General features: G+C 43.1%; 2 protein-coding genes across 10 annotated transcripts in view; both read left to right on the top strand.

The window, feature by feature from the left end:
- The first annotated feature begins 672 nt into the window (after positions 1-672).
- Positions 673-4,568, top strand: nat8 (N-acetyltransferase 8). Its single transcript, XM_061062314.1, has 2 exons — positions 673-982; positions 2,203-4,568. Exon 2 carries the CDS (start codon positions 2,222-2,224, stop codon positions 2,894-2,896), a length of 675 nt encoding a protein of 224 aa, XP_060918297.1. The 5' UTR covers positions 673-982; positions 2,203-2,221; the 3' UTR covers positions 2,897-4,568.
- A 1,660-nt stretch (positions 4,569-6,228) lies between these two features.
- Positions 6,229-27,806, top strand: part of dctn1b (dynactin 1b) — a 41,311-nt gene continuing 19,733 nt past the window's right edge. For 2 of the 9 annotated variants that reach the window (XM_061063007.1, XM_061063006.1), the window contains exons 1-8: positions 10,022-10,439; positions 15,644-15,895; positions 16,324-16,402; positions 17,060-17,091; positions 18,472-18,516; positions 25,046-25,063; positions 26,780-26,800; positions 27,643-27,806. The exon at positions 27,643-27,806 is cut by the window's right edge and continues 13 nt beyond it. In XM_061063007.1, the coding sequence (XP_060918990.1) occupies positions 10,407-10,439; positions 15,644-15,895; positions 16,324-16,402; positions 17,060-17,091; positions 18,472-18,516; positions 25,046-25,063; positions 26,780-26,800; positions 27,643-27,806 (644 nt within the window). In that variant the 5' untranslated portion in view covers positions 10,022-10,406. Of the gene's footprint in view, positions 6,377-10,020; positions 10,440-15,643; positions 15,896-16,323; positions 16,403-17,059; positions 17,092-18,471; positions 18,517-25,045; positions 25,064-26,779; positions 26,801-27,642 lie in introns of those variants that run through there. The other 7 variants (XM_061063011.1, XM_061063008.1, XM_061063005.1 and 4 more) reach the window with 7 other exon arrangements.

The raw sequence follows: 27,806 nt of genomic DNA, 5'->3' as shown, positions 1-27,806 counted from the left end.
CTGTAAACAAATGGCTTAAAGTTTTTATTTCTTAATAAAATATAAACCGTAAATGTCCTGAAACAGACGCAGTGTCCGTCAGTGTTCACTCCTCATGTTTCAACAGATTAACTTCAACGTTTGGACTCAGTAACTGTTACTCTGTTTATATAAACAAAGTCAGACCGGCTGTCTGCGAATCCCAGCCAATCAGAGGCAAACCGGAAGTGACGTAACATGTGTTTCTTTATGGCCCCTCGGAAATACGACAATTCGTCTGTTACTGTAACTTTATTGGCATGAATGTGACAACATTGCCAAATCATAATAATAATAATAATAATAATAATAATAATAATAATAATAACAATAATAATAATAATAATACAACAAAGAATAATTTTAGTAAAAAAATAATTAGTTTCTTTTTTTTTTTTAAATAATCAATTATTTTATTATTACTAAAGTAATAATACGATACATGTAATACACATATAATACAAAATAACAACAAATTATTGATTGTTTTACAGTGTGTGTGTGTGTGTGTTTGTGTGTGTGTGTTTGTAAAAATATTCAGGGCCTCATTTGTTTGTGTTTAAATTGTTGTTTGCGTGTAACTTTGATCGTGTGTGTGTTAGTGGTTATGTAGGCCTATTTGTGTGTGTGTGTGTGTGTGTGTGTGTGTGTGTGTGTGTGTGTGTGTGTTACTGTGGTTGTGTGAATGTTTAAGTTCCACATCCTGCTGTTGGTCATTTCACTTTGAATATATAAATAATGTTTGATAGCGACGCTTAAGAAATACAAAATCAAACGAGAATTCTATAACAGAATTAACGAACATCGAATTTCCAATTCTACAGTTTTACCCTGAACGCAGCGCAGCGGTCAGGAAGTAACGGAGCAGCGCGGAGTGAAATAATGAGACTATTCTTCTGACTTCCGGACACTTTGCTGCTCTAACGTTCATCGAAACCGCGCTGTCATTCATAAGGATACAACAGTAAGTCATATTCAAATCATTTCCACTCTTCTTTCCCTCCAGATGATCCAAACAAAACAATTTACAGCGTCGTGAGCGTAGCATCGATGCTAGCTAGGTCTTAGCTAATCAGTTGTGTGTTTTTAAATATTCTTTGTTTTTGTTTATTTGACTCCGTGATGAAGTTAACATCAACAACAGAACTCTTAAACCTCAACTCCAAGAATACTTTAAGGTATTAAATGTAACGTCTGAGTGTCAAAGTGGTCACATGTTAGCAGTAACTGTTTAAAGACTACACAACTTTTACTTCCTGTTTGACCTTCTGCTGAATGACGTCACATCCAATCAACGTTACCTTCACTCAACAAAACATTTTAACATCATGTAGGGGTTTAAAAAATCCTTTTCTAGTCATGGAGAGCTTATTACACACTGAGATGCTGTAAAGAAAATAAACAAAACATGTAAATAGAATAATAATAGAATAGAATAGAATATAGAATAGAATAGAATGACTTTATTGATCCCAAACTGAGAAGTTGTGGTGTTACAGCAGCAGGTTATCCAAACACACAATATGAGTAAAAAACACAATATTAGCAAATCTAAACACAATATAATATTAAATACAAAGTAAATAAGCACTAAAAATATCAAAACTAAGAATGAGAATATATACAACCAGGATTTAACTAAGCATTACTAGTCTTAAATATGAAAGATTAAATGTAAATGTGCAAAAACAGAGTTGTAAATGGACAGTATTGATACATTATTATTGGAGCTATTTAATTGTTGTTAGAATTAGTTTTGGTATTTAGTTGTTTATTTAATTATTCTACACGTTTTCTTTATTTCGAATAGATTTTGGGTAATATTTTCTTTTGCTAGTTGTTTGTTTAGTAAATTTAGTTTTGCATTAGTATTTTTTGTTAGGTATTTTTGTAACACTGTGGGCACCAGAGGCAGGTAGAGGACCAGCATGCACCTGGGTCGGCCTATGAGAGGCAGCAGGAGACGATTTTCTTTGTTCTTTTGTTTTCTTTCTTTTGAACCAAATAAACAGCAGATCTCTTGTTGGATTTCTTTTGCCTGCGTACATCACATCCCCCATGATGCATCAGTGCTCATTTGATTATGTTTGATATTAGTTTATTTAGATTTTTTTTTTTTTTGGACAAATAGCCACTACAGTAGTGATGTGTAACCTCTCATTTTGACATTTTTTCTTCATATAGAGCCGAGCCGAGCCGAGCCATGGCTAGTATCCAGATCCGGAAGTATAAGGACGAAGACGCCGAGGTGGTGAAGGAGATCTTCACTTTGGGGATGAGCGAGCACATCCCGTCCTCCTTCATGCACATCCTCAAACAGCCTCCCACCCAGATGGTGCTCATGTGCACCTTCTGCGCCCTCCTGACCAGCTCCAAGTCCTTCCTGCTGCCCGTGCTGGCCGTCACGCTCGTCCTGGCCGCCGCCCGGCAGCTGGTCGTGTACATGTTCAACAAATACATCGACACCTCTCTCAAGAAGGACCTCGACACCATCACAGAGACCTACCTGAGGCAGAAGGACTCGTGTTTCTGGGTGGCAGAATACGACGGCCGGGTGGTGGGCACGGTGGCTTGCCTCCCTAATGAGAACGCCCCCGCGTGCTTGGAGTTGAAACGTGCGTCCGTGAGCCACAGTCATCGCAGGATGGGCATCGCTAAAGCTCTGTGTCGGACGGTCGCCGATTTTACCCGCGACAGGGGTTACGCAGCAGTCGTCCTGTACACCTCCACGGTGCAGACGGACGCTCAGAAGCTGTACGAGCACATGGGCTACGAGAAGATCCGAGAGTTCCTCGTGCCCAAGTTCATCGCCAAACTCATGAACTTCACTCTGATCGAGTACAGATTAGATTTACAGAAAGACACACAAAACAACTGAGACCAGAGAGACTGTTTAACTTTTTCAGGGGCGACATTAACCGTCCGTTCAGCAGGTTTATAGGCGTCTGTGTACCCAGCATGCATTGCAGTAATGGCAACAAAACTCTCAGGACACGTCAGGTGACACTATCAACATGAGGGACTGTTTACTCCACACACACTGGCAGTGAGAGGTTGATCATGTTTTCTTTTGTCACACACACACACACACACACACACACACACACACACACACACACACACACACACACACACACATACACATACATTAAATCATCTGCTCTGTCCATGCTCAGGCTTTTAAACGATTTTGTTTTTGATTATTTAATTTTGTTGAATCATGTAATGTTTATTATGACATGTGATCGTGGTCAGGTCACCTTGTGAAAGAGATCTTGATCTCTACGGGTTATTTACCCGCTTAAAAAAAAAAAAAAGATCTTGATCTACATTCTACTGAAAAAAAAAAAAAAAGTTATTTGATAAATTGTTGGACCTGATCATTTCGTTTTGTTTTGACCATCATGGATGTGTCACTTAGATTTTTTATGCTGCATCCATGTTCTCCTCAAACGGCCCTATCTGCCAAATTCAGAAGTCATTCTTCCAACTTCTTGTGTTCATGAACTCTTACTCGCGGTTTCCACGGGTTCTGTGTTGTGCAGCGTTCTGTCTCTGCCGTGGTCTTGCTCCGTCCGACTGCGCATGCCCGATATACCCCACTGGGTCTGTTTCTGAAGCGTAAGCGTGGCTGTACTCGCAGGTTCACAAGATCACACGTGAACAAAGAGAACAACGTGCAAACAACACCTTACTTTGTCTTTCCGAGGTCGAGTTGTAGCTCATTCGGCGGGAGTCAGGCGATTGTGTTTTATTTTGAAATGCTCTGTGCGTTTCAGTGGGGGTTCTAGACCACTTTTACTGAGGGGGCCAAACTGGGGCCAGTTGTTTTATCAGAGGGGAACATTAAACCCAGGTGAAAAATAGACAAAGATGATTGCTTTAAAAAATATCTATATATTTATGCCAAATAATAGCGCACATCATTAAATACCATGATTTATATTTGTTTCAGTAACAGAATTTAATACTAGATTAGGAGTCAAATACTGTGTTATTAGGGGGGTGCTTCCTTTTGGAGGGGTGGCCACAGGGGGGACCAGCCCCTGTTGGCCCCTGTTGGCCCCTGCCTAGAACCGCCCATGGTGCGTTTCTTTGCCTGACTTCCTGTTTGGGTCGATCTGCTGTGTTCAGCTTGACACGTACTTGCAGCAGGTTCTGTCGACAATAGACTCGGAGCGTGTTTGAAACGGAGCAGAGTGGCGCTGCTGGCGCGCTCCAGAGACGGATCGCGTCGCGTTGAACCGGTGTTTGATAAACTCTCCAATACGCGGCGCAGACGTAACGCGGGACGCACGGATCCTTTGGAAACTGCCAGTTAGCGGGTAACGTTTGAGCTAAGTTAATGTTACAAAAAATATGTTGTTTTTTTTTACTGCATTCGTAAAAACACTAAAATGTTGTTTTCACTGACTTTTTTCAGGGTCGGTGCTAAAAATAACTTATTGAATAATCCAACTCTTTCTACATGTAACAAACTGATTTTACAAAATGTTTGCAGAAACTTGATATGCAAAAACAAGAATTAATAAAAAGTTTCTGATAATCCACCTCTTGCTTCCTTTCATCCCTGTTATCCTGTCAGGTGTCATTTCATCTTTAGTCGGGTCATGGACCAACATTTTCTATAACTGTCTGAGATGTTTATGTTCATGTGAAACTCTGATTGGAAACAGTTAATTTGTGATTTCTCTAACATCTAATGTATGAAAGGTAATATTTAGTGTCTCATATGTTTAAAGCTATGATGTAAACAGATTTTTCACTTCAGAAAAAAGAGCGGGAAAGTTGCTAAATCACAGCAGAAAAAAATATTGATTGGTTCATCTCAAGCTCTGATATTGTCATGAAGTTCATCCTTCCATCATCAATAGCGCGAGTCCCGTTCAGGGTTGTGTTGTCCAAGCTGTCATTGGGCGAGAGGCGGGGTTACACCCTGGACGGGTCGCCAGACAATCATAGAGTCAGCAGTTAACCTAATGAGTGTGCATAGAAAGGCCTCTGTCCGACAGGGATTCAAACCAGGAACCACCTCACTGAAAGGCAACAATGCTTACCACTGTACCAGTGCGCAGCCCTGCCATGGAGTCAGTTTACCAAACCACTTTTGTGACCTGTAGAAAACACCTCCCTGACCCACCTTTGGGTCCCGACCCACAGGTTGAGAACCATTGATCTAGAAAACCTTTGATTAGATCTCCTCCCATCACGGTGTCAGGAGACTGTTTTCTATGACGTGTGTGTTCAGTGTTTTATACCTCTATGGGTGTTTTCATCGTCGCTCCCTGGTCTCATAAAAAGTCTCACACCTGTTCAAACAGGTAGAACAAGTCTGTTGAATCTCTAGAGAGACAGAGGAAGGCTGTGGCCACAGGGCGAGGATCCAACTGAGATCTGATCTTTTTATCTCTTCCAATACGAGAACTTGACTTGCCAGAATAGAGATCCATCAAACCCAATTATGGAGCAGTTAAAGTTGAGGAAGTTTCATGAATTATTCAGAAAAACGCTGCCCACCAACATCCAAAAAATATTTTACAAAAGGGGAGAGCCATTAAGACTTAAAAAGGAAGAGAGATCTTTAAAAGACGGAGATTCAGAACCAAATTGAGGGAAAGTTGTTTTACTGTGAGAAACCAAAGAATCGAATCCAAATATTTTATTAAAATACAAAACAATGAAAGGCAGGATGTTGAGGAAATGTGATGAAATGTGTTCACTAAGTTTCATCATTCTGTGATCTTCTTTGAATGGTATAAAATGAGCTGTAACTTTGGAGCTAATGGGATGTTTAAGGTTGTGTTGGCCTGTTTTATTTGTAATTTTACTGAATTATCAGCTTTGTTAGTGAATGTCTCATGAAAGAGGGACACATAATAAACCTGATATCATTCTTATTTCTGCTCCTTTTCATTTTAGATTTGAGGTTTTATGTTTGTCTTTCATTATGAATGAATGAATGATGAATTAAATACATTTAGGATATATTAATAAATAGAAAAATGTCTAAAAATGCTGAAATAAACATGTTTATTCAAGAGATGTTTCTGAGTAAATTGGCCTTTAATGACTTTATTTCTCTCTGGATAGAAAACAAGTAATATTCAGTCTGTTTTTAAACATGCTCACCTTGTATGAACTCACCTGTGAACACAGTCAAATTCTTAAAATACATTTAAAAAAAAAAAAAGATACAGAGTGTTTGGTATCAGCGGGCCTCTCCGGTGCTGTGAGGCGGGCCGAGTCAGGCAGCAGCTCGGACACCTCGCAGCGGATGTGTCCGGTCAGACCTCCATGGATGGATGTAGCCTGTCGGGGACGAAGCTGAGCGGTTAGCCCGATTTTAGGACACAAACAGGTAAGAATTAGCGCATGTATGTCACCTGGACAATGGAATATATTATCAAAAAACACAAACTCATCTGTCTGTACACATATACGTTAATATACATGTGTGTTTTTTTTAAAAATAATTAAGTCGTTTAAACGTTTTTAACGGAAGCTAACCCGAAGCTAGCGGCTCCTCATGCTAACGGCTGTCAGGGAGTGTCCCGCTGACAGCTGACAGCACCAACCGTCACAGAAATGTCGATTTTTAATCACATTTACAGCCGTGAAAATGAATTATTTTGTGGTTTAAACGACCAATAACGAAGTGAAAACCATCAAACAATATTTAATAATCTTTTGTTGTTGGTAATTAAAACGATGTGTTGGGAATATCCATCCTTAATGGGATGACTGGTCGAATTATTCTCGATTAAATGATTTAATCTGGAGTCCAGATCTCCTTCCTCTAATTGTTTCATCCTATTTAGTTAATCTGACGGGTTTAAAATGTCATGTAAGGCTGCAGCCACACCCAAGCTGTGATTTATTATGATTAGCACCTGACTGAACAGGCAAACATTACATTTATTTACCTTTTTTATTTGTTATATAAATGACTTAAAACACCTTTCTGGTCAGGGAGGCTGTGGGATGTCTGGATCGGAGGTCTTTGGGTTTTAAACTCACTAGATGGCACCAAATTACAGATTCATCTTTTTTTATTTGAAGCCATAAATGTTTTATATAAGATTTTTAAAAATGAGAATGCAGTAAAATGTGTCTCTTGCGCCCTGGAGTGAAATAAAAAGAAGGTCAGACCCTGTTTTCTTTGGATGACCTATTTTCCAGTGTGTGACCATCGAATGAATATCATTAACATGCACTTAGTGCGGAGAAGAAAGGCTCAGCATAATTACCTAATGTGTTTCCACTTGTGTGAGCAGAATTATTCTTAATTATGAGTTAATGATTTGGGGCGGATCGGTCTGTAGGGACGATAGGTTCAAGTCTCGTAGCTGGAGAGGTGCAGGTTCACTTCTGGAGCGCTGCACATCCTTGAGCAAGGCACCGACCCCCCAAATGCACAGGCGCCCCCTCATGTGTAACCCCACTCCATGAGTGAATAGGATCCTGTTTGTGCATGTGTGTGTGTGAAGAATTTATCAGTCGCAATATGAAAAGTTTGACAGAAATGAAATCAGACGCGACTCTCGATGAGGGATGATTTTAAATCCTTGAGAAGTTGTCTGACTTTTCCCTCATTCAAGTTGAGTCCCAGTCGTTCACTTGTTGCCCCCCCCTCCCATAAACAGATCCCTCTGTCCTGCTGCTCCTGGACAAATTAACATGACGTGTTTAGAAGCGATTTAGTCCAACAAGCAGGGCCGAACCCAGACTTTTTAGACTGGGGTGGCCCATCCCATCCCAGACCTTGAGTTATGCAGGGGTGGCCTGAAGTTTTTGTGCAAATAAAAGTAAAAATTACATTTCTTTTGTTGAAGTAAAAAGTGTCCCCTGCTTGTGATATTTTAATTTGATTGCAGTGAGTAGGGTCAGCAGTAGGGCATCCCCTCAGACATGGTAAATAATGTAGATTATCCCATCTAGTAAACTTAAATTATGATATTTATATAAGACAAGAGAAACCTCACCCACAACAGGTGAATTAGCATTGTTACAGCAGTCTGTAAAAAATGAAGATAATCAATAAAAAACAATAATTCATACTGATTGATCAGCCTTATCTAACAGATTCATTTAGATTTAGATTCACTTGTTGTTTGCAGCTCTGAATGAAACTCTCTGCTGTCTGACGTACCTTAAAATTACCTTCATGACTCCTGACGCAGCATTTTCACACCATCATTCAGCTTTTAACATCATGCACAAATCTTCTGAATCTTAATGAATGCATGCTCACGCTCGTCTTTTACCTCGTCTGTGACTTTGATTTGATCCTCCTGGACCTGCAGACGTCTGAGGTGCAGTCTGTGTGGTCGTAACGCTCCGTGTGTCACCTCTGTTCCTGCAACCTTCCTGTGCTCTCGCAGCAGCAGCAGCAGACAGCGTTTTGGTTGAGCTGCTGGTGACGCCTCTTTCTCTTCCTATTGTTCCCATTTGCTGTAAAGCTGTAAAGCAGTTCTTTGATAATTTTTTTTTGGCTGTCTGCTGGTTTTCCGGTGAGAGATAAGAGCTACAGCACCCCCTCTTGTGGTTCTGCTTTTGTCATTTGCATAAAAGGGTGCAAAGAGACTGCAGAGGTTTGTTTTTGTCCCTAAACATCCTCAACAGTGTTTCACTCTCCCAACATGTCTACAAGCTGTTTTCTAGACTTTAATGCACTTTTTGCAGTCAGTGTGGAGGTAAATCTAAACCTTCAGATTGTGTATTTTGTGTCCTGCTCCATGTTTGTTTCTTGAAGCGTTGTAAGTGATGCATTATTTGTAAAGGGAATTACATATGTCCCCCTCTTGAAGGCTGTTTACTCTTGTCCCTGATATCAGCATCCCTCGTCATCCTCTAATCTGAAAGCTTTTCCACTGAAACCCTGCAGCGTTTGCTCCCATTGCAAAAAAAGATGACAACACAGAAATAGAGAGGACTGAGAGTTAAAAAAAAAAAAAGCCCGAGCCATGCAGTTAGCTGATAAAAGCTGATAAAGGAGAGTTAATCCATGCTCTGTGATGGGCCACAGCATCAGGCGGGGCGCGCTAATGCAATCCGCTGGCTCCTGCTTACAGTGTGTGTGTGTGCTGCGTTACAGAGCATCACCTGGGCCTTTTGTGTTCACACACAATGAAAACAGATTGAGCTGAACTGGTTGGCCGTCCCTCTCCTTTTTTTGGTTGGAAAATGCTTACTGCCTGTGCTTTTGTTTTTTGAATTTGAGGGCTAGCATGTCCTCGGATAGTTGACACGTTTAGAAGAAGAATGAAAATATAAACATCCGTCATGTGACTCAGCTGCAGTGTGTAGCTTTAGGATGTGTCTGCTCTTTCTTTATCATTATTTTGATGGATTTGATTTGTTTTATGAGTTCGGTTAAGCTGCAGAGATACGGACACAGGACAGTGAATAGAGTCAGAAATCAGGGGGAGAGAGAGAGTGAGGAATGTGGGAAGGTCGGATTCCCGATTCATGGACTACAGCCTCTGTACATCGGGTGTGTACCCTAACCACATGGCCACAGCTGTCCCACAGAACAAATATTATCTTTGTACCACTTCATTTTGCCTAAGTTTGGTGTGTAATATTGCCTTTCAACAAGCGTCCATCGGGCATGAACCCCACAGTGAGCTTGTCACCCCTTTAAGACAACACCAGCAGTGTGCGCAGAAACAGAATATTACTTGTGCCCCCCCACCTAGGACACTTCTGCAGCTGCCTGACAGTGAGGTAGTGAAATAATTTGTCTTTTCAGGACTTAAATGTACGTTTAAAAAGTCTGTAAACAGTCACAAACTCAAAGGTTTGAATATCTGCATGATGTCAACAAAAGGTCGACATGCATGGGAATCATGACTTGTCAAGTTTTTTTTTAGCAGCTTTTTTAAGAGGGTGATTTGCAGGCTTTAGGACCCAGCGCCTCCATGAGTCTCTGGGCCTACACCTCCCTCCCCTCCTGCAGGAGCCAGCGCAGAGACACTCGCTCTGCAGCAGCAGCCGCTCAGCTGATGCACTCAAAGCGAGCGAGCCTTCTCACTCCTTTGCTCTGCTGTTTTCCTTCTGCCCCGTTCAGTCGGATGGGCTTCGATCGGCATTGAAACTTTTTTTTTCAAGAGCCAAGATCCTGTCCTGCTGGCTATTGTTTTTGGGAGCAGCATCAAAGAGGAGGGGGCGGGGAGTGTTTTTTTTTAAGAGAGGCTGTGAGGATGAGGAGAGGGGATGGTGTGATTCTGTAAAGAGACAGAGAGGAAGAGGGAGACGCTCCAGAAGCATCACTGCTCCCCCCCCACCACCACCACCTCTTCCAGACTCCTCTTCTGTCTGGCCGACGCTCTCCCCGTTTACACACTCCTTCAGGGGGAGACTGGAGACTTGTGGGGCGAGCAGGAAACATGTCACAGACCAGGAGGAACACGTACACACGGGTGAGTGTGTGCGATGTGTTTACGTCCCAGGTTGTGTTTGGAAAGGGGTCGGACTGTGGTGGTTTAAGTTAGTCCTGATCTACGTGGTATTGTTCCTCTCTCTGTCCGATCAATTAGCTTCACTCTGTCACCTCCTGCTTGTCCATTTCACTCTGAAAAGAAGCGGCTTACATCCATTTTTATGCTGCATTCCTGGTGTCTGGATTGTCGCCTCTTTGTTCGCCTCGGATGCCCCCTCAGGGTTATACGTCGCTCCTGCTCTGATCTTCAGGTTCAGACCTCTGAGGAGATGACTCAACTCAACTAAAGACTAAACATTATAAGACCAACTCAAAATTATTTTCATTTGGATTCATCTGCAGAAGACTTTTACCATCAATCATTCACCTTTGAGGCTGCCTTAAGGTGTCTAAAAGTTTAAGAAATACTCATTATGGGCTGTGCAAATTAATCGTAAACGCATCGTTATTGCGATGTGAGCGTTCACGATGGACATATGGAAAAACTTATTCGCTGTAAGAAAGCAATGCTGAGGTTAATAGTGATACCTGCAAACCGTTCTTCATGTTGTCAGGGGAAGGTGAGCTAACTATTCGCTAACCTCAGATTAATTGGTGGTAAATAAAAAGGCTTTGTTTGGATTGGGGAGAAACATATGACAAACACAGATAAACAGTAGATAGACATAAAAACTATGACTTATGGGGTGCTGGTGGCCTAGCGGTTGGTTTGCGTGCGTCATGTACAGAGGCTACAGTCCTCAAAGCGGGCAGCCGGTGTCCCTCACTGTCCCAACACTTCATGTCATTATCGCAGTTTTTAACGATGTTATCGCACATTTCATTTTCTCTCTTACGTTCAGGGTTTAAGACAGAGATATACTTTCTATTTATACATGTACATGTGTGCGTGATGTTTAACTTGCGTCCTCTGCGTCTCTTTGGAGCGTTGACTGTGCACGCCCTAAAAAATAACTAATGTGACGCGAACGCAAGATGCAGTATGCACATGAACAGTAGGTGGCAGTAGGGTCACTTGTTAAACCAAAGTATTGGTTACGCCGTTACGCGGCGCTCATGCATGAAGGAATATATTGAAGTGAGGACGGTGCTGAGTCGTTCTGTCCACCGGTCATGAGTCATCTGAGCTGATCTGATGTTACTGTTGGTTATCGATATTAATATTATGATGGTTCTGATCGCAGTTTGAAATGATACTAACATCCCGTTGTATATGTCCTGAGCTCTCTGGTGCGCCCTCTAGAGGTTTCCTACAGTAACACACGTAGAGCAAGTACGTACATTATTACATTCATGAAGCAGCTGCTTGTGTATGTAAACAAACATGAAGTTAAACAGAAAGTCTCCTGCATTATTCTAAAGCATTCCTCAGATTGCTTCTTTCGTCAAACAGTTTTAAAAACCCAAGATTTAAATTAAAATCATGAAAAAAGCAAGCTTGAAGAAGCATCTGTTTGACATTTTTGCTGGAAGATCGCCCGAAAGATTTAATAAATGATTACAAAGTTTGGCAAATAATGCTGATTCAGTCAATAAATCAACGACTCGACGATTGCATGTTTATTAGGTGTACGATTAGAAACTGGATCCATGAGACCCAGAAAACTTCCCGGTTGTCATCCGACTCTGAGTCAGGCCGCGTCCCGCTCATGAGGAGGGATGACATCAGAGCTCAGGAGCTTCCTGCTGAACTCGTTTCTGTCCTTCAGATCACAGACAAACTCTTACTTCATGTGAATTATCTTCAAGATGTTACTCTTTGTTATATTTCCTGTGTGACTTAGGGATGACTCCTTAGCTTATTTTATTTTTAGAGCTATATCCTCTTCAGGTCGACGGGTTCCTCCAGCACCCTCAGCCATGCGTAACCGTGCAGCAAATGAGGCGCTATCACTGTTTATATCTCTCTTTTAGTGTTGTCGTCTGCGTGAGCATGCCACTGTTTTAAGAGTAGAGTGGCACTAAATAATTCAACACGTCCTCCTCGGGTCATTTTTCCTGCAGCACATGGCAAACGGGTCAGGGCGGCGATAACAGAACAACACCCAGGGCTCCGTTTACAGTCTGTTAGCCGGAGAAGAGCAGCTGTTTTATGACTTCAGATAAGGTTTGAATTATAAACAACAAAAGACGTTTGATTGCAGAGAGCTGACAGGTGCATCGGAGCCGAGAAGCCGAGCTGCTTCTTCCTGCTTGTGTCAGGAATCTGAAGCGATTTAAAATAGACTTTAAAGCGTGAATAAAAGATTGAAAAGAGGACTTGATTGTGTTGAAGGAAATGCTTTGCAAAGAGACTCATGGATGCATTTTACTGCTAAGAAATGTCTCCTTCCACAGTGGTCATGAATTAAAAGCTAGGTTAACTAGCTTAAAGCAATCAGAGGGATTCAGAGCTGCTACAGACCGAATATCTTAACAGGGATGTTCATAAAAAAAGCTGTTTTTGGTTTCATATCCAAGCGAAAAAGAGGAGATGGAAGTGACGAGACGAGGAGCGGATCATTTTGACTTATTTTTTTAATGTTATTTCAAATTGTCGGGAAGTAGCAGGCAATTTGTTTCCAGTTCCCCGTCGTGTGTCTGACAACATTTCCTCAAACTTCAGGGTCGTTTCTGCATCATGGAATCCTTTAAAAGAAGCTTTGGTCGAGATAAACCCGTCAAAGCCCCCCCCCCCCCCCCCCCCCCTAAGAAGTCTTCTTTAAGCTTCTGTGTAAAAAATTCTCCAGAGTCCATGAATCTCTGATCATTAAAATTCTTGGAGTGATTTTTTCACTCGCGTTGACATGAGAGTTGGTTCTGAAACAAAACGCTCTTTATGGAAGCACATTCCAACCTTTACTTTGCTTTAAGTCGTACAGATTGTGCAATATAACCGAGTGTGTTATGACGTCGTCGGTGGCTGTAAGTACGTCGTCTTTGTTTCACTTTCCTCATCACTGCAGTCTCCTCTGTTTGGCTACTTCAGTGGTGATGGAGATATTCTCCAGATGGGTCTGTAGCGGCTATTTCTCTGGAAGAAAATAATCTAAACAAAAGAGAAATCAATCAATAATCAGCGGCACACTGAAAACTACTTTACTGTAAATTTATTGTGAGTGAACAACTCAGTTCGTCTGTTTGATTAGAGTAGATTTGATATGATTAGTGGGGACAGTAAAGGCCAATAAATTGGTGAATTGTTGTCCTTTGTGTGAATGCACTAGTGTTGTAGTCAAGACCACAGTAACCAAGACCAGGGTGCTCCGAGACCGAGACCAAGACCAAAACATTTAGGGATCGAGACCGAGACCAAGACCAACCGGGGGATAGAAAACAAATTTTGAATGAATTGAAGTTATTCATTGTTGTAGAAAAGAGGCGTTTTGCTTCTCATCTCAGTAATGACATTAACATAGCCAATCAGTGGTGGTCTTGACCGGTCTTGATTTTTTTATCAGGAGTCCGCCCAGTCTGAGACCGAGACAAGACCGGGACGGGACCAAGACCTTCAAAAAGTGGTTTTGAGTACTTTAACACAAAGTTCATGCCACCCCTGCATTTCAGGTCCCCCACTTCGGCAACCCCGGTAAAAAAGTCTGTATTCTTCAACCCTGCTTTTGAGCACACACATTTACCAAATGGTAAATATTATAAATGAAGAATTTCATGTCTTCCTCTTGGAGTGGTGAGGGATCATGTTGACTGGTAGGGGGAAACACTGGAGTTACTAAAATGTCCCCCCTTTAAGTTGTCAACAGTTTTGACCCTCAGAAATGTCCTCTCATGATCCCTCGTAAAGAGCACAGAGTTCCTGCAGTGGAAGAGTCAGACGAGTACTTTTAAGATCATCTCTGTGTTGCTGCTGTGCGTCTGTTTTGGTTCTGTGGAGGGTTTTTTTCTGTCGTTGAAGTCAAACAGCAGCAGTGTGTGTTTACAGCGAGCTCAAGGAGAGTCTGTGTTCTCGCTCAGTGTAATAATATCTGCTCCTCTCTCTCTCTCTCTCTCTCTCTCTCTCTCTCTCTCTCTCTCTCTCTCTCTGCTCGTCTGCTGAGTCACCGTCACTTCTAGGACAGCACACTGTAAATTGGGTTATGGAGGATTATTTGATTATGAAATATTGCAGCTTTACTACGAGCCCATGGGCTTTTTGTTGTCCGCACATCAGAGCGGCTGTATGACATCTCAGTTTGTTTGTTGCTGTTGATAAACACAAACATTTTGTGCGGTTGTAGCTTGTAGTTGACATTTAGTGAGAGCAGGATAAGGCGTGCTTTTGTCAGTGTGGTCTGCACACCTCAGTGTGTTAGAAAGACCCTGTTGGTGCTTTCACACCTGCACAAAACTCCTGAAAAACGTCTTGAAATATCCAAGGTGAGCTGCATGTGTGAACGCAAACAGAAGAATTGTACCTGGAATTTTTTTCCTGCTGGGACAATTGAGTTTAGAGAACATCCTGCAGAGTAACAACAACATGTTGAATTTAACTTCCTTAAAGTTGGGGAACTTGTGACTCAGATTTAAAAGAAGAATGGTTAAATTTGGAGTGATGTCCTTTATTCCAAAATATTCACCACGCTTAAAGGAGCAATAAGTAACTCTGACTCCTAGTGTTTAAAATGGGTACTGCAGTCTAAATTCTAAACATCATAGAGAGCTGTCTCCCCCCCCTCCTCTCTAGAGTCCATGCTCACACAGGTCACCATGTGGTGGACTCTGAAGCTTCAGTGTTTATCCAGCTCTGCATGGGTCTGTAAACCTTTCTGTGTTCTAACCTCTCTCCATTTTTCAAAAGCATCTCCAATATTGATCCTAGTTTGAGCACGTTTCTGCTCGTGGAGCTTATTAGAAACATGCAGAGGCTTTTTAGGTCGGGTACAATCACTTCTATCTGAACCACTTCTCTTGCCCGCTTCCATCGCTGCAACACCTGTTGACCTGATAACTGCTCTCATATCTAGAAAACAGAGGGGCATCCAAAACGGCCGTGTGGGGGCGTGTCTTAAAAGCGCCTACCTTCTCTGGTCCAAACAAATCCAGAGCATTCAGGAGCAGAATCTAAAGTTAGAAGGAGGACATACTGGCTGCTGCATTGTTGTCAGAGGAGCCAGCACTTCAATTATTCCTCCTTAAATTAATAAAAATAAAAATCAGTCGTGTTGATGTCCCTGTTTTAACTTTTCTTTCCCTGTTCTTCCCCTGCAGACCACCAGCAGCGGCAGCAGCAGGATGAGCTCAGACGGGGGCGGGCGGCCCGTCAAAGTGGGCTCCCTGGTGGAGGTGATCGGAAAAGGGCAGCGCGGCACGGTGGCTTACATCGGCAACACGCTGTTTGCCTCTGGAAAATGGGTGGGAGTCATCCTGGACGAGGCCAAGGGCAAGAACGACGGCACGGTGCAGGGCAAACGCTACTTCACCTGCGAGGAGAATCGCGGGATATTTGTGAGACAGTCCCAGGTAAACAGATACACAGATATACCTTTTCCCTTTTTCTAGAAAGCAGAGGATGATGTCAGCACAGTTTTGTAAGATGTTTGAGATTTTGTTTTTCTTTGACTCACCGGGCTCGTGTGGGGGTTGATGTTTTTCTCCGCTCTCCTCTGGGTGTCAGACTTCTTACAGCTGCAAGCTGCGTTCTCTGTTTTCTGATACAACAAAAAATATTTTCTTCTTCACAGAAAAATACTGCAGAGTGCGCCCCTGTGTGTTACAGTGATCATAGATTATTTAAAGTACGGTGGCCTGGAGGGGACAGACATTCATACTTATAGGAAAAAGGATAAAATATTAGACTTCCCTTTCTTTTGTCAGAGCTTAAATTTCATCAGCATCATCAAAATCATCATCACTAACCGTCTCTTTCTGTCTTTCTGTCCCCGTCTCAGATCCAGCTGGTCGATGATGGCGCAGACACAACGTCACCGGAGACACCTGAGCCCGGCACCGGCAAGGTTCCAAAACGAGGTACAAACACATTCAAACTGTTATAGTTCATCTTTTTCAATTATTATCCATCAGTTTGGAGACTTACAGGTACATTATGATGCGTTCAAGGTCAGCTCAGTAAAATTACTATCATGCAAAAAAAAAAGCTAAATAAAATGTTGTCATGATGTGTTCAAATGTAATACTAAGAATAAGAAACTTAAAGGTTCTATATGTAACTTTTTACATTTATAAATCGTTTTTTATCGCCCATTAATAAGCGAGCGGTTAACTGATGTGAAAAAGTAGATGTTCACTGTCTATCTGTGTTGGTGCCAGAGAGCCTAGCGGTTATGTTGTGCGCCCCTTGTACAGAGGCTAGAGTCCTCATCGTCTGCAGTGGGTTTGAATCCGACCTCTGTCTTTTTCTACATGTCATCCCCCCTGTTCTCTTCTCCCAACACTTCCTGTTCTCTTCAGCTGTCTGATCTGAAAAAAATTGTCCCTAAACTATAACTTAAAAATGTATGATCCATGTCTCCTGTGTTAACCATCTGTTAGAGACAGTAAATCATGTTGACTCGCTCCGGGATCATTGAGGGACTTTAAACCTCGTAAAAAAAAAGATAAACATTCATTTTAATAAAACGTTTGAGTCTCACTTTCTTTCTTTGTCTTTTTTTTTTATCTCTGCAGAGATCCTGGAGACGTCCAAGTCTGCTAAACTGGTGAGTCAGAAAACACACCTGAGATCATAAAGTTTCTCTGCAGGAAACCAGAAGCAAACAAACACACACACACACACACACACACACACACACACACACACACACACACACATCGCTAACCGTGACATTTCGGCAACAAAAGCTCTCCATGAAGCAGATTGATATTTATATTTTAGCATATTTGCTAATTAATCTCAGTCATTTGGATCAATTAGTAAGCAGGTGACCAAAAATGTCCTCGGTTCGTTTTTGATTTTTGCCTGAAAAAAAAAGCTGAAAATCAGAAATTTACAGAAGAATTAATTAAGTATAAAAATGCATATTAAAGAAATTAAATGGAGCTCATGTTGTCATTTTTTGTAATACAATAATAAAAGATCATAAAATAAACAATATGTTTTTAATTAATGTAAATGAACGCCCTGGATCTGTTGGACAAACTGAACTTTAACACATGAAGTCTCCTTCAGGTTCAGCTTCCATATCTGACCAGCAGAGGGCGATACTTACTCATAAAAACACTCGCTGCTGATTCTCTTCCAGAAAGAAACAAAAAGAAGAGCTCAGCTCAGCACAGTTCAACCCTAAAGTCCATTACCTCAAGCAGCAGCAGACAGAGACTCTGATGATTGGCACATTTCTTAATTCATTTAACCTTTCTCATGTCATCTCAAATTGAAAATATTTTAGGGGTTTATTTCCTCTGAAGTATTATTTTAATGTTGCAGCCTCAAACTGATCGTCTAGGCTTTATAAAATGAACAAAGGAAGGAGAAAAAGGTGTGGTGTGGTTAAAAGCACAATGTAATGACTTAAAACTGAAATATTTAAACGTGCATTTGCAAACACATTGACCTGAGGTGAGGCATGAACGTAAACGACAGGAATGAGATGCACAAACAGCTTTATTATCATCTCTTAAAACATATTTTAACCAGATTCTTCACTACAGACAGACCAGAGATGAACATGTTTCATTTGTTAGATCTCTTGTCTGCATGTTAATTAGTATATAATATCGTTTTATTCCACTGAGCTCAACATCTGTGCAGATAATGAAGAAGTGTTTCTGTAGCGTCATCATTTCCTCGTTCAAAACTGTGAAAATAAAAATACATTTCATTCACACTTTCGACACATTTGAATGAAGTTTGTGTGAAAAAGGAACAAAGTGAGAATGAAGACACGGCGGTGTGAAACATATGTAGTGATGAATTGATTCCTCCTCCCACAAAGATCACCACGGTCCCCGTCACCTCCAGCATGCCTCTGACAAACTCTTTAACCTCCACCCTCCTTCCCTCCTTCCCTCCTTCCCTCCCTCCTCCCTCCTATCCTCACCTCCTCACCTCCTTCCCTTCTTTTCCTTCGACCACGCAGCGAGGACTGAAGCCTAAAAAGGTGTTGCATGTTTCTCTAAAACCAGTGGTAATGTTATGTCGATGACCGTAGTAACCGTGGTAACCGTGGCTCTGGATGGCCTCGCTGCTGCTGCTGCATGGCAACAGGGCCCTCATCAACTTTCATGTACCCACGATCCCCTGCCCGCCTCACTTCATCGTCCATCATTGATGTTGTTGCAGCCGCTTTGTGTCTCTCTGAGTGAAAAAATGGAAGCGAGAGGGTGACCCCTGTCTGTAGAGTGCCACGCCCACTTCTTGTCTGTCACGTCACCTCGCCATGGTCTGTTCTGTGTTCTGTTTGTGTCTGCTCTGTGGCTCATGATGTGTGTGTGTCTGCTGTCTGTGCATTTTAAGCATGTTGAGGTCGCAGTGGATTCATCCTGTTAGCTGTCGTCTTTCTGAGAGGTGTTAGACGACCACCGCAAGGACCACTCTCTCTTTAAGGCCCCTCCCCCTCCCCAGGTGCTCATTTTATTCTGATTTACCAACTCTCTGGAAGTCTACCGTGGGCGGAACCAAACCCCCAGGAAGTGCACTGACCGTTGAAGGAAATTTGACATGGTGGCTGAACCTGGTATTGCAGCGATTGGAACCAAAAATGATTTTTCCCGTCAGCTTACATCGAGAAAGAGACGTCTGTAGGTCAACGGATACAGATGTTTCATGGAACACTGAGCAAACGGGGCTCCACCTAACCGTTCTATAATACCTCCATGGGCAGAACACTGCAGGGCTGCCAGGGGAGGGTTGCTCTCCAGAGCTGGGAGCAGAGAGCCTATATTAAGCCTGACTTTCACTGCAGGATAATCGGGCCAATTTGAGGTCTGATTCCTCCTTCCCGACAGTTGCGGGGACGTTCCCGACTCAAGGCAGCTCGGAACCGATAATCTTACCAGATTCTCTTTTAGAGTGAGTGGTAAAAAAATCCAATCTTAACGACCCCGATCTTGTCGGACTTTGTCGGGGCAGCCTGATTTATTTCTAACATGTTTGATATTTAGAATTTAGAGTTTGACTACAATCACAGAGAGAGATGAGGGAGGACAGTAATGGCGTTCGGCTGCAGGACGCAACCCACACAGTTGCGCAGGACAACTTTAATACTCATAGTTACAATCTGACCTCCGGCTCTCACTGAAAAATATACAACCAATGTTGTCCGGGTCTCCCCAGACATTTCTTCATCGAAAACTTTTGTTTGTTTTTTTACATTATCATAATCACTAATTTAACTGCCGGCCCCGTTGTTAGGTCACTGCACCTTTAAGAAAAAGCTAAAGACCCAGCTCTTTCATGAATACCTACTAACTTAATGATGATGGTCTCCATATTATTGATGATGATGATGGTAATGACGATGGTTTTTGTTTGATAACGACGACTTATAAGATGGTTTCTATACTGATTAGAGCTCTCAAGAACTGCCCTCAATGTTGTGCTTTGCCTCTGGTCACTTCCTGTCAGCACCTGTGTGTCCAATCACACTCAAAGCTGATCGTTTGCTCTTACTGACATTGTTCCCTTTTTTCTAGATCCTTGCTTGTGTTGTTCTTACTCTCTGATGTACGTCGCTTTGGATAAAAGCGTCTGCTAAGTGAATTGTAGAACTTGAGGTGGTGCGTTCCTCCGTCGCAGTAAAATCCTGAAGTCTGTGATTTGATTTTCACACCTTGTCGTGTGAGCATGCTTTAGACTATAGAGAAGAATATCTGTTAAGATTCTCCGGATGTGTGTGATGCCACCTGATAATTAAAAATCTGAGGGATTTTAAAACTCTTTCAGTGTGAGCCGGGCTTCAGAGGCTTCAACGGCTAACGTAGAGGCTTGAAGCTGTCTCGTGAAATTCTTGGTTTCATTTCAGGGAACTGTCGCTTGATTTACAGGACAAGTCTGGAGTAACCTGCAACAAGGTTGTTTAATTAAAGGAACACTTTCATCATTAAATGCAAAAAAACACAGTTGACAGAAAAGCTACTCAATCACAGTAATGAGAGTAAGAGTAGTTTGTTACTCATCCCGACCTAAGCATGTGATGTTGAGCCACCTGGGGATTCTCGTCGGCTCAGACAGGCCGATGCTCTTTAACTGCTCTGAGTCAGACGTGCAGGCGTTCCTTTCTCTGCTGCTGGTTTGAAAATGTCAGGCTGTGACTTTAAGGTGAAACCGACCTCCCTCCTGCAAAGATCAAACCTGCACAGAATCGATTTCCTGTCAGCTCCGGTCTACTTTATCGTCTCCACGCTCTGCATCTTCTCCTCAGCGGGCGGACTTCGAGGATCAGGAGTTCAGCCCAGGCTCGAGCAGCAGGATTAAAAATCTCTGTTTTGTTTGTAGATGTCGGTTCATATCTATCTTTGGGTGTCGCATTTCCCCGGAAACCTCAACAAAGATATTCTTTGTGTGGGGAAAAAGCTGAAATATTTGCCTCTTAAGTGCAGTGGAGTGGATATATGAAGTATCAGGAAATGTAGATCTCCATGTAAAGAACCTAAATATAGTATCTTCAATATGTTTCTACATGGATGACTGACAGTTGTAGGAGAATAAGACAGATCTGGTTTACTGATTACATGACTTTACCACCACTGAGCTTCCAACATGCCTGTGTGTGGTGGGATATTGATTTATATTTCCAGTGACGTCTGTAGCCTCATTTCATCACACACACACACACACACACACACACACACACACACACACACACACACACACACACACACACACACACACACACACACACACACACACACACACACACACACACACACACACACACACATTCATCCATTATTGTTCTTCAAGCTTAGCATGTTAGCTCGGTCAGGCCTCTGCCCGGACACCTAAAAGATTTAAACTTATCAAGTTATGTTGTAGAAAAAACCTCTCCTTGGAAAGTGTTAAAGGAATAATAAGCGACGTTCAGAGTAGATGTCAGTCTCTCAAACCAAAACAAAGCTGTTCCTTCAGCACACCACTTCCCCTCCTTTAAGCCCGGGTTATACTCCGGCATCGAATCCACGCCGTAGCTACGCCTAGTGTTGTAGAAAAGACCAAACTAACCGAGACCAGGACATACCCGAGACCAGAGGGCATCTTTTTGTTTTATGTACTGAAAAATGTTCACACTATCCAAACTATACTGGAATAACCTATCTATAAACATCGGAGAAAATATATTAAGTAGGCCTAAAATAGTTTCCTTTACATTATATTCATTTTCACTGACACTGTCAAGCCAGTCATTACTTTCTCCTCACGTCTGTATTTCTGCATCCGTTTACGTTTTAATGGTGCACGGTGCGGGAATCAGAGGCAGACATGTTTCCTTCTGACCTCCTATGACTTTCTCTCACCCAATCACTGACGAGCTCTCATTGCTGTCAACCAAACAAACCAACGAACGCTCTGAGGAGGCGGGAACTAGCCGGCTGAATGCGGGTGGAATGATGCTGAGTTCAAGGCATCTCGGAAATACGGGACAAACCGCGTCCCGTATTGATTCAAAACGGGACGCAATATCAATATCGTATTTTACGGGACGGATGGCAACCCTACCGGCGGGATAAAAATCTAATTATGAATGAATTTAAGTTATTCCTTCTTTTAGAAAGAGGCGTTTTCCTTCTCATCACAGTAATGACGTTTAATAATAGCCAATCAGTGGTGGTCTTGATTTAAAATCTGGAGTCCGCCCAGTCAGAGACCGAGACAAGACCGAGTAAACATGCTTTCCGATTCTGAGACGAGACAGAGACCTTCAAAAACTGGTCTGGAGAGCATCACCAATTTCAAGCACTGCAACACTAGCTACGAGTCGCTGGTGGCGCAGTGATTGGTGCGCGCCCCATGTGTGGAGGCTTTGGTCCTCGAAGCGGGCGACCCGGGTTCGAATCCGGCCTGTGGCTCTTTTCCCGCATGTCGTTCCCCACTCTCTCTCTCTCTCCCTGATTTCCAACTATCCACTGTCCTATCTCTCTATTAAAGGCACAAAAAGCCCCCAAAAAATAAATCTACCCTCTAGCTGCGCCGCGGTGCGCTACATGCAGTGGTGTGTCGATCTCTGTTTTAACGCGTGGTGCCAGGGCTAACGGTTGGAGAGGACGGTGTTCAAATTCTAACTGAATCAATCAATCATTATTTGTAAAGCGCCAGTTCATAACAAATGTTTTCTTGACACACTTTACAAAAGAGCAGGAAGAAGACCTAACTCTTAGTTATGATGCAAAAGAAAAATGGGATAGCAGGAGACGGGGTTAGATGCAGGAAGGATTTCTCCTTTGTATTCCTCGCCTTCCTTGCCACTGAGGTCGGAGGTCGGAGCAGGCCGTGCATGAATGAGGACGCGGTGGTTTAGGGGACGACACAGTCCGATGGTGGAGGCTGGGCGTCAGGGACGTCGGGTGGTAGTATCACCAGATCTACCACCTTCTGCTGCCAGGACGAGGCCTCCTGGGCTGCCCCGTCAACACAGAGCTCAGAACAACAAACCCAGAGGGAGTTTGACTTCACTCTCTTTTTTTTTTTAAAGTGATAACAATATATCTACATAGGATATATTCAGAATGTGTCATATGAAACCTTTAAGAGGTAATATGATACTTTATGAGTTTTGTCTTTGGAGATGTTCTTCCATTGGATGACGAGGCATGCAGCATAACGGTGACATTGCAGAACAAGGTAGCCGTGTTGTGTTCTGCTGTGTTTACGCTTCCTGGACAGTAATTTTATCTGCTCTTTGTCCGGCTTGGAGGCTGCAGAGACAGCAAACCTCCCCCCCCCCGCCTGTGTGCTGTGGGGAGCAGGAACTTGATCCACCTCCACCCTTCCCATCCTCTCTCTCTCTCTGTCTCTCTCACATCTCTTTGGCCTGTGCTTGTCCTCTCAGAGATGCAGCAGCACTTAGGGTTTGTGTGCGGTGAGAAAGTGAGTTTAATATTTTAAAAGGACAGATTTCCCTCGGCTGCTCTGTAATGGATACACTTAAACAGATTTCCTTTGAGCCGCCTGTAGTCTGAAATTCTGCTTCTCTCTCTCATGATAAACTATTTTCTTCAATCAAATCCTTACAACCGCCCCCCCTTGTTGACGGTGATAGAACACGTTTATTTACCGCAGCCTCCACAGTTTAGCTTAAAGCACCTCTGCCAGCTCTCGTGCCCACAATGTGGAAGTATTTCAGGTTTAAAGCTTGCAGCTAATCACAGTGTATCCTCGTTGAATTAATCCTCTTACATCCCTCTCTCCTCCTGCGAGCTGTTGGTGCAGAGACGAAGATTAGTGCAGCTGAGGAAGATACTACGATTGCTTCTCAAAAGGCTCTGGGCTGTTTCGGGAGTTTTTGACCTATTAAATCACTTTTCACAAGGAAGGACTTCTTCTTTTAAGAACAGCTTTACATCTAAAGCTGCAGTTTTTGAGTCTTAATTCCAGCTGAAGGTTATTTTAACTTTGCAAGGATTGTTCCTCCCTCGTGTTCTCCTTCATTAGAACGATAAACCAGCAAAAGGAAATAAGACTTTAAGGAAAGGGCAGAATGAGACTGTAGATATAAGTAGACGTTAAGTGATTTTTTCCATAAACTTTTTAGCTGAAATAGAGGGGTTTATAGACATGATCAAATACAGGATCAGAGTGGATTTAGAACAAGAAACTTCACACACATGTTTTGAGGAGCTCTGAGACTTTAATTTAGCAGACGCTTTTGTCCAAAGCGGCATACATCTGAGAGTAAGTACAACACAAGCAAGAATCTGACAGACAGGAGGAAACAACGTCGGTAACGTCAAACAATATCTGTAATTTGGGATGCAGATCAGGTGCAGGTTTCCTCGTCGTTATTGTCTCGTCTTAATGAGCCCATAGGACGTCTCTGTGAGTGTTGCTAGGAGACAGGAGAGGCTTGCATCAACGCCACACCACAGACTCACCCATCCCTCCCGCCCCTCCTCCCTGTCTGTCTGTCGGATGTGCTGATGAGTGGGTGGGCGGCATGGAGGGAGGAGGGTGCACAGTGATGTAATGCAGGCGCAGGGCATTGGCTGGGCTGAGGAATCACAATAAGCAGAGGGGGAGAAAAGGGGGGGGGGGGGAGGAGGCTGTAGAGGGAGGAGACGAAGGTTAAGGGAGGCGAGGCGTCTCCTCTGAGCAGTTGCACGTCGAAGGCTCGCAGCGGCAGCATGTCAGAGTCGTAGTCGAGCAGAACGGAAAGGGAGGTGCCGATCGAGGGGCTCCGGGAAAATGGATTATGAGAGGAGCTGAGAAGGAGGACAAAAAGGAGGACGACAGCAGGAGGAAGGGACCGGCAGAGGCAGGGAGGGACGGAGGGGGGGGAAGAGAGCCTGGGAGAAAAATATCGCTGCGGCCATTTGCACCACTGCGGCTTCCCGGCCTGAGCGGCTGCTTGTCTGACTGTTTGTCCTGCTGAAGCCGGCGTCTGTGGATCGAGCATCTCTGCCCTCTTTTATCTCCTTCCTCTCTGTTTGTGTGTGTGTGTGTGTTCCTCTGTGACTGTGTTGTGTGTGTCTTCTTCTCTTGCAAATATGATGAGACAGACTCCTGCACCCCGGAAGGTACAGAACTCCGTACGATTTGTCTTTACCTGTTGGGGATTTTCTTGCTGTTGTCTCCATGCTTTTGTTGTTGTTTTTTGAGCTGCTTGGAAGTTTCCTCATTTCGCTTATCGAGGGAATCGCCCTATTTTTACTCTCTCCTGTGATAATTGATATTCCTAGCGTGGAAGTAGAAGAGATCCTGCAGCTCATTTGATCTTTTTGCAGTTTATTTCCCTTCTGTATTGTGTTTTTTTTTGCCAACTCACACTGCCTCTCCTGCAGAATGATTTATTTCCTTTACATGTTTGTGCAGAAGCTCCTCTGTCATCTTTTAATTTAGCCTCATCATGCTGAAGGTTTTTTTTACGAGGTCAGTGTTTCATCCATCAGGGGAGAATCAGATGATTGCACTCTTTGGTTAGCATGTGTAACAAACAGTGTAGTTATAGTACAGCTTGTCCTGCTAGTGACGGCACGACACTGTGGCTTAGGACGGCTGTCAGCTCTGATTGTGGTACAGCTGTTAGCTTGAAGCTAATTTCTGCTGAATGGTCCGGCTCTAATCCAATAAAGGAACGATAACCAGGCAGAGGGATGGCCGAGCTGGAGCAGAAGCAGAGAGAGAGAGAGAGAGAGAGAGAGAATAATGGATAAGAAGAGGTTAAGTGAACGAGAAGTGGAGGACTTCAGGTCGACTGCACAGAGTTTATTTATCTAAATATTTAAAAACTGTGAGAAAACAACATAAAATCCATTTAGTTTCTGTCATGACTTTCTTTAGGTTTACTACCTAGATGTCCTTTTTTTCTATATATATTTATATTTTATCGGCCAATAAATCCCTCAATTTCTGTGATACCATTAATGAGACAATATGATACGGTATGGTTGTGTTTGGTACAGAATGGTAAGGCACGACCAGTACAAAGCAGATCACATACAAATGATCTTTGATTACACGGCTACTTTCTCAGAAAATCAAGTTTGAAACAAACAACTAATTCTGTTTTTTTTCTACAACGGTAGTTACTTGTAAATTGAAAAACCAGAGAAAAACATCTTTTTGCAGTTTTATCTCTGTTAAGTAAATTTATAAAACTTTAGTTTATATAATCTCCCCATATTTTCAGGATGCAATTTTTTTAATCTTTCTTTCTTTATGCAAGTTCTCTCAAACAGTTCAGTTAAAAACATCCAGATTTGCAGGTCAGACATCAAAGTAATCAGCTCAACACAAAGTGAGGATGTTTCCCAGCTCGCTCATCCGTCCAGCTGTGCTGCACGTCCCAAACACGCAACATGACCCGATAACAAGCTATTACCCCGGCGCTGTCTGCAGCGTGACAGAGCAGTACAACAGAACTGGGCTCCTTTCTGTCCCCTGAGACACAATGCAGTCATTTAGGTCACAGCGGCCGTACCAGCCACAGTGTCGGAGGGTTTTTATGATCACGTGGGTGAGATGAGATGAGGCCCCAGAGATCAGAGAGGACAGGAGAGAAAACAAGCCGATGTGTCGGGATGTAACGAGGAGTCATGGTGCGACTTTTCAGAGCAGAGAAATAAACGTTCATAAGTTTTTATTGTTGTTTTATCATCTTCTCTTTTGACCCTTTTGTCTGTGATCTCCTGTTTAATATGCCTTGAATCTCACTAACCCTGGATGTTTGTTTCCTTCCCTCCTCTCCTACTCTCCTTCTCTCCTCTCCTTTGACCTTTGTTCCTCCTCCTCAGACCACGGCCAGAAGGCCCAAGGTGAGCCCGCTCCTCAAAGTCTTCAGGGGCTTCACATTTCTCTCAGTTTGAATTATTAATGTGTGTTTGTTGTTTCACCTCGTGTGTGTGTGTGTGTGTGTGTGAGTGTGTGTGTGTGTCTGTGTGTGTCTGTGTGTGTGTGTGTGTGTGTGTGTGTGTGTGTGAGTGTGTGTGAGTGTGTGTGTGTGTCTGTGTGTGTCTGTGTGTGTCTGTGTGTGTCTGTGTGTGTGTGTGTGTGTGTGTGTGTGTGTGTGTGTGTGTGTGTGTGTGTGTGTGTGTGTGTTTATGTGTGTCTGTGTGTGTGTGTGTGTGTGTGTGTGTGTGTGTGAGTGTGTGTCTGTGTGTGTGTGTGTGTGTGTGTGTGTGTGTGTGTGTGTGTGTGTGTGTGTGTGTGTGTGTGTGTGTGTTTATGTGTGTCTGTGTGTGTGTGTGTGTGTGTGTGTGTGTGTGTGTGTGTGTGTGTGTGTGTGTGTGTGTGTGTGTGTGTGTGTGTGTGTGTGTGTGTGTGTGTGTGTGTGTGTGTGTGTGTGTGTGTGTACAACACGTGTGTGACATTACATCACATGATTCACAATCATCAGAGGGATCACCTTTGGGTTGAAAGCATCTTTATTCTTTTGCTTAGATGAACACATTTTATTTCTGTTCTTCCATTTTCACGTCTTTTTGTTGATGTTTAAAACACAAATCGTCGTCCCGTCTCCACCACGTCTTGGTTTCCTTCTCCGCCGTAGCGGGGGGGAAGTTACTGCTTTAGCTTCTAAGTTGCACATCAGTTTGAATCATTATTAAGAATCTGGTATATTTGAGTGTTTTTTTCTCATCATTTGGTTTTCCCACAGCAGCCCAGTCGGACTGCGGGCACGGCCGGAAAGGGCGCCGCGTCGGGCTCGGCCTCGGCCTCTGCCGGGGAGATGAGCAGCAGTGAGCCCAGCACGCCGGCACAGACTCCTCTGGCGGCTCCCGTCATCCCCACCCTCCACTCGCCAGGAAACCTTCCAGCTCC

Source organism: Labrus mixtus, chromosome 18 (assembly GCF_963584025.1).
Source record: "Labrus mixtus chromosome 18, fLabMix1.1, whole genome shotgun sequence".
NCBI classification, from domain to species: domain Eukaryota; kingdom Metazoa; phylum Chordata; class Actinopteri; order Labriformes; family Labridae; genus Labrus; species Labrus mixtus.
Note: the sequence above shows the minus strand (reverse complement) of the source record. Positions and strands in the feature narration are given on the sequence as shown.

What these genes read in the sequence shown, in the direction of transcription:
- nat8 (XM_061062314.1), top strand. Translation starts at nt 2,222, where the DNA reads ATGGCTAGTATCCAGATCCGGAAGTATAAGGACGAAGACGCCGAGGTG.